At 41.7% G+C, this 7,459-nt stretch overlaps 1 protein-coding gene across 1 annotated transcript in view; it reads right to left on the reverse strand.

Annotated features, from left to right (window-relative positions):
* Positions 1 to 1,908: 1,908 nt before the first annotated feature.
* Positions 1,909 to 7,459, reverse strand: part of LOC101851853 (gamma-aminobutyric acid receptor subunit alpha-4) — a gene marked incomplete in the record, with an annotated part of 142,778 nt that continues 137,227 nt past the window's right edge. The window contains 3 exon segments of the mRNA XM_035968323.1: positions 1,909 to 2,721; positions 3,634 to 3,784; positions 5,746 to 5,963. Coding sequence (XP_035824216.1) covers positions 2,519 to 2,721; positions 3,634 to 3,784; positions 5,746 to 5,963 — 572 coding nt within the window.

Here is a 7,459-nt window from a genome sequence, read left to right on the forward strand (position 1 = left end):
TAATAATAATAATAATAATAATAATGATAAAAATAATAATAATAACAATACAGCAGTGACAACAGTAACAACTGTTAAAATAACAATACAATTCTACGAAATAGATTTCAACGGTACCACAACAACAACAACAACAACAACAACAACAGAAACAACAACAACAACAACAGCTACAACAACAGCAACAACAACAGCAACAGCAACAACAATGACGATGTACACATAGGACGAATTTCTCCATCGATATATATATAAACTTAGATTATGTACAGTAGTCTCGTAATGTGAGGTTTGCATTGACACCATCTGCCAAAAGTTAGCATAAATGACGCAGATCCTGTTCGCTTGGTTCATTTCCTAGCTTTCAGTCAAATAGTGTCGTATGTCATAATGTAAGGTTTTCAAGAAAAAAAAAATCTGTTTTATCTCTTCTCAGGCAGAGCGTTATCGTAATACAGTAAAGTTAATTCGTCTAAATCCGTTACCACTGTAAGAGCAAAAATAAGACAAGGACCAACCCGTGTGCCTTATCATACTCTACAACATACATGGTTTTCTTTCTCATTATAAAAAAAAAAAAAATCATAATTATGACATACGACAATTTTAAACGACAGCGAAGATTTACTCTTCTACAACTCCCCATGTTTTGATCACTCAGAGAGCAAAGGTTCCTTTATGACTAGGTGGGAAAAGGGTTATGTTGCTAGCTAGCCAAGCAAACGTCTGCAAACCAAGCCAAATGTCTGCTTGCAGAGCAGAAGTTTGGTTTCTAGCCGTGCAAAGGTATTTATCGCTTGCCAAGGCTCTATCACCTATCGTGCAAGGGTTAGAGGTTCGACGGTTAGATGAGGTCACGTAAGATTGTCAGTCGAGCTAAGAGGTCTTGATTGTTAGATAGCAGAATGATGGGTTGAACGCTTTGTGAAAACGTGATAACTACATCCCGTATGAAACGTAACTCGTCAAAGAACAATATTATCTGTTAAATGATTGGTTTGATGAAACGTGGGTGGGCAAAAATAAAAGACGGAAAAAAGAAAAACATTAACGAAAAACATTAACGTTTACAGAGGAGGTCGCACATAGAAAAGACAAAATTGAAATTAATCGAAACAAGTAGGTCTATAATTAGGTAAGTAGTTACAAAGGGAGGTGGATGGGTAGGTAGGTGAGTAGGTAGGTAGGTAGGTAGGTGGGTAGGTATGTGGGTAGGTGAGTAGGCATGTGGGTAGGCAGCTAGGTAGTTAGGTAGCTTGGTAGGCACATGTATGTAAGTAGGTAGGTAGGTATGTAGATAGATGGTTAGGTAGGTAGGTAGGTTGAGAAAGAAAAATTAATAAAGTCATAGAGAAAGGGAGATATAAAAATAAGAAGGAAAGTAGGTTCATAGACACCTGGAGCAGAAATTAAAAGAATTTAACCACAGCCATCGAACCTATTGAAAATGACCATCACAACTTGGTGCATACAGTCTAGCATGTACATAGTGAAATTAGGGCAGGGCGCAGAAATCTATTACGCTATTTACGAATTTAGCTACATATGTCTTTCAAACATAAATAACATAATCAGGACCCTGAAGTTTGTTCGTTTGGTGTGTATGTGTGTGTGTGTGTGTATATGTGTGTGTGTGTGTGTATGTGTGTGTGTGTGAGTATGTGTGCTAACAGCATGCTAGACTGTATATCTAAATACGTCCTGCAATGTTTCAATGACGTTCAGAAATCAATGAGAACTTTCCACAATATATTGAAAGCTGTGTTTAAATTCCTATGCAAAGGGAGGGGGGAGAGACAGAATGTCCACCACTACTTACAAACAAACAAAAAAATAACAACAGACAACAGTCTGCTAAAGAGAATCAAGAATTAACTAATTTCCCAAAATAGAATCAATAAATAACTGTTGAATTTTTCCTTTTTTTTTTCATCACATTGTATAACATACATCGTTGTGCTATCTAGAACAGTTGACAAGCCAGTAAAATCTAAGGCTAACACAATAAATACCAAATTAGAAAAAAAAAAAAGTACGCTCACACGCCCAGTCCTTAACGAAAGAACACTTTGGAAATCCCGAAACGATGAAGGAACGGAACTTTTGTAGATGTTGCTAATTTTCTTCCAGATAAAAGGGCCAGTGACACTATCCAAAACGTGCATTTTCCGGAATTCCTAGTAGGGTACTTGATTCTTGACAATATCCCAGGCGTAGAACGTGGAGTGTGACCTTAGCTCTTCTGTCGGTGGATGAAGTGAACTACCTTGACCGTGACCCGGTTTCCTTTAGCAGATATCAATGAAGTGACCTTGAACCGTTGTTCTGTAGCTGACGTTGTTGACCTTGACATTTAGCCTTTTAGCCTCGTCGTCTTGGCGTGGAGGGAGGGAGGAGGAGATTTTGTTTCTCTTTCCATCACAGAAATGAAGTAGTAGGATTAAAGGAACGAAGCGTGGGAATCAGAAATCTGGCGTCACAGAAAACAGGTGATGTTAATGCAAACCTCACCCTCCAGTCAACTAAGCTCCAAGTAGAAATACATGACCCAGTAACACAGGTTGAAGAGGCCAAAGGTCAGGGGGAACAGAAGGCGGGCCACCATGTCGATGTTACTGACGCTGTTCCCGGACTCCGCGTCGGCCGAGTTGACTTTCTGCATCCGGTAATCGGAGCTGCCCACCAGGCATCGCCAGAAGGCTTGCAGGCAGATTCTAACTCCTACGTGGTATCGATATGTGGAGTAAACATAGAGTATGCGTGTTAGAGATGATGGTGATTGTCAGTAGTGAGGGATAAGAGCTCAATTTTTACTTTGGGTTTTGTTGTTTTTGTTATTGTTGTTGTTGTTGTTGTTGTTGTAGTTGTTGTTGTTGTTGTTGTTGATGATGATGATGATGATGATGATGATGATGATGATGATGATGATGATGATGGTGTTGTTGTTGTTGTTGATGATGATGTTGCTGTTGCTGTTATTGTTGTTGCTTAGAAAACAAAAGAACATATAATATGAAAAACGACCTGAAAGCTATTCTGAAATGATACCACTGGAAAAATGACAATTTTATGACCGAGTCCTCATCGTAATATAGAGATTAAATTGACATAAAATGTACAATGAGCTGGAGATGATTAAGTTTTATTTTGTTTTTTTTTCTAAGATTATTGTTTCTTTGGAATAAAGAAAATAAGATAGATACATTATACAAAAACCATCCTTATCACATTCAGCATCCTCGGCATTTCCACCACTTTCACCATCCCCATTTAAACCATCCCCACCACCACCATCAGTACACCTATCACCACGTATCTTTTTAATTCCCTCATTCTCTCCACCACTCCCATCTTCACCTATCATCTTACGCTGTCACCACCGCCATCATAACCATCTTCACCACCACCACCACCACCACCACCACACATCACCATGCGTTGTCGTCATATCATCATCATCATCATCATCATCATCATCATCATCATCATCATCATCATCATCATCATCATCATCATCATCATCATCATCTCTCTCTCTCTCTCTCTCTCTCTCCCTCTCTCTCTCTCCCTCTCTCTCTTTATCTATCTGTCTATCTATCTGTTTCACTCCCTCTCACGCTCTCACTCTCTCACCATCTTGATTGCTCCTCCACTGGGCTTGGATTGACCCCTTGACCTCCGGGTCAGGAGGGCAGTGGTTCAACTTGAGCAAGGCCTCTCGCTCCGGAAGTGGTAGGGCCTCCTCATTCACTAGGACCACTTTCCGGTTGGTGAATGTGTTGCCCTGTTGGAAGCAGAAATCATTCGTCAACATACCACACATTTCATTTCAACCATTCCATTATCACATATTAATAATAATATTAATAATAATAATATTAATAATAATAATAATAATAATAATAATAATAATAATAATAATAATAATAATACTAAAATAGCATTTGTGTAGCCCATGCCCCCACTCAAAAGCAAGCTCTGGGCGCTTTACACTATATCATTCCCTCAGCAGACCATAGAACACTCAGAAACATTCCCAACTTCCGGGGGAGCCTACAGTGCAAGCAGCCGGTTAAGCGCTCAAACACGAACAAATTGAGAAGATCTTTCACTGTCTATAGCTAGGCACCCATTCCCACCTTGTGGGCACGGGTAGTCTGCTGTTGGACTTGTGGGGGAGGCAGGTCTAGACTTGCGAGCTTTGCGCTCTTGTTTGAATTAAGCGATGCGCTTGGCTTCTCCTGCTTTGGCTCCCTTCATTGGAATGCAGCACCACGCGGGACAGTCTAGGGCCAGCATTTCCCACGAGTCGTTCAGGATTCCAAGTTCCTTTAGTGAGGCTTTGAGGCAGTCCTTGAAACGTTTTTTCTGCCCTCCAATTGAGCGCTTGCCATAAAGCAGCTCTCCATACATCAGCTGTTTGGGCAACCGGCTGTCCGCCATTTTGATCACGTGGCTGGCACATCTGGCTCGCGTTTTGTGGAGGATGGTGTAGATGCTGAGGGTGTCGGCTTGCTCTAAAATAGCAGTGTCTAGGGCTTTGTCCTGCCATTTAGGTAGGTAAAGTGGTCAGCTGCTTCTGTCCCTTCACCATGATTTGTGGCACTGTGTATGGTTGTCCGGGGGCTGGTTGGTATATGACTTCGGTTTTCTTGGTATTGATAGTGAGGCCGAAGTTGTCACAGGCTAAGGCCAAACGGCTCATTTCGTTTTGCATACACTCTTCTGTGCTAGCGTTGAGTGCACAGTCATCGGCGAAGAGAAGTTCCCTAATGACTGTTTTTCTCACCTGGGAAACGGCCTGGAAGCGCCTGATGTTGAGCAGCCTGCCTTCGGTTCTGTACCTGATACAGATGCCATCTTCACTGTTGTAGAAAGCATCTGTTAACATGGCAGAGAATACCATACTGAAAACAGTTGGGTCAAGGACGCACCCTTGTTTAACGCCATTGGTCACAGGGAATGTGTCTGACTCATCTCCGTCCCCTACCACCTTCACCATCATACCATCGTGAAGCTGTCTGACGATGGTGATGAATTTACTTAGGCATCCATACTTCTCCATGATCCGTCTCTGCTGACAGTGTCGAAGGCCTTCATTAGATCCACAAAGGCCACGAATAAGTTGCAGTGCTTCTCCTGGCATTTTTCCTGGAGTTGGCGGGCGGCGAAGATCATGTCTCCAGGTCCTCGTTTGGCCCGGAAAGACATAGTCGAGACGACTGGGGAAAGGTCAGGATGCAGTGGATGGTCAGCAGTGTCTTTTGTGCCTCACTGTGCCTTATGCTGCGCTCCACAGCTCTTTGCTGGGTCCCCCTTTTCCACCCATTGAACCCTGACGGTTTCTACCGCGCAGTCCACCGGAGCCAGTGTTTGTGTGCTAGGGGTAGATATTCCCCGCTCGAAGGCTTACTCAAGTAGTTTAGCCGGTCAGTCAAAACCGTTGCCCGGGATGTGGCCACTGTCGTACACTAGCAGTATCCGTGGAGCCATACGTGAGCTAGGTGCAGAAGTGGGGACCAAGTAGGGTCGTGATCATCCATACATGATGTGACTGCCATTCACAGTGAGGTAATACCTCTCACGCTGAATCCAACGCCCCAATTAGCCTAACTACATACTAATCAATGGGTGTAGCGTAGCATCAACCCAGTCAACCAACCAACCAACAAACTAACCAACCAACCATCCAACCAATCAACCACCCAAACAATCAATTAATCCATCAATGAACCAAACAATCACCGATACCTCCTCCTCCCCCTCCTCCTCCTCGTCCGTCCCTCCCTCCTTGGGCAGTAGTTTGGTGAAGTAGTTGACGGCCGCGTACTCTATGAGGGCTGCCATCTCGTAGACCACACACACGTTGAGGAACACGTCCAGAGCTGTGGCGTACGGCACGCGGGGCAAACCCTCTCTCACCGTCATGCCGATAGCAGCGGTGCTCAAGATGGTGGTCACACCTACAGAGAGAGATAGGGTTTGGGGAGAATGATTCTAATAATTAATTAATTTTGGTCATCGTTATCGGTTTCGTTGTTCTCAGTATCATCATCACCATCACTATCTTCTTCTACTTCATAATCATCCTCATTATCCTTATTGTGTACAGTAGAGAATAAAAAATGGTTGAGACTTGGCAAAATTTTCAAAATTATTTTGATAACACGTTCAACGTTTTGCCCGACTCGCACTTCATCGGGAACATTATAAAAATATTAGATCTAATAACCACATTAGCTATAGAAACCAAAGTGTGCACTTCTACATCACAATGCTAAAAAGTGCGATAAACACAAATTGGAAATGTCATCATCATCATCATCATCATCATCATCATCATCATCATCATCATCATCATCATTATCACCATCATCAGCAGTAGCAGCAGCAGCAGCAGCTACAACAACAACAACAGCAGCAGTGCAAACAGCACAAACACCAGCAGCATCGTCACAATTGTAATCATTATCCCAACCATGACAGTAATTTAAAAAAATATTATAACAGTCAAGAGAATACTAATAATAATCATCACAAGAATGATAACCATAATCATAATGTTGTGTCCTATACCTGTAAGGCACAAGAGAAAATTATATTCAAAATGGGGAGCTGTAATCAAGATTTAATATAAAATCATTGTTATACACATCTGTATATTATCATATTTGTACTGGCTCGTCACAGTGGTCGCCTAAAACTTCCGAACCACTTAACTTTCAAAACTGAAAAAATTAACGGTGGTTCAGAATCATTTAAAGGGTGCACAAATATCTATGAGTCTGAAGTCACTGTTGTTTAGTTTTCAGTTTTTCCTTACTTTCGTTTAGATCTAGTCTTGGGAACATCCATCTTCTCAGACGCCATGTAAACGAGTGAGGCTTCACAAGCAGTGCGCGCTGGTTCCACAATGACTTGACAATCGATTCTTTTGAGTCCATTCATCGAACGTGTACCCAGCTAGTTATTTTATAATTCCACCTTAATATTGAAATATCCCATTCTCACAGTCGACGATTATCTTATAGATTAAAGTCATAAACGCCCTCTGGTGTTTTGTGTAGCGCAAATGTTGACGGTCATGGTAGCCCCCACTCTTTCCCTTTTTCTGTCTTTCTGATTGGCACATTTTTCCCTTGTTTTTTGCTTTGTTTAGTAAAACGTTTAGACCATTTATGGATATTGTTCTATGACTTCCTCTGCTCCTCCTTCCCTCCATTTTCCTCACAGCAGCAGTTTCTCTTGTCCATTTGATCTATTTATATATGGCCAGAGTACCGTATCTCAATTGTTTCTTTCTGATAATTTTATTTATAGATCTTTCAGAACCTCAAAATGGCAGGTCATAAATGACCAGAAGACAAGTACAGAACAAACAAACAAACAAACAAAGAAGAAGAAGAAGAAGAAGAAGAAGAAGAAGAAGAAGAAGAAGAAGAAGAAGAAGAAGAAGAAG

The sequence above is a fragment of the Aplysia californica genome, unplaced genomic scaffold (genome assembly GCF_000002075.1).
Source record: "Aplysia californica isolate F4 #8 unplaced genomic scaffold, AplCal3.0 scaffold00051, whole genome shotgun sequence".
NCBI classification, from domain to species: domain Eukaryota; kingdom Metazoa; phylum Mollusca; class Gastropoda; order Aplysiida; family Aplysiidae; genus Aplysia; species Aplysia californica.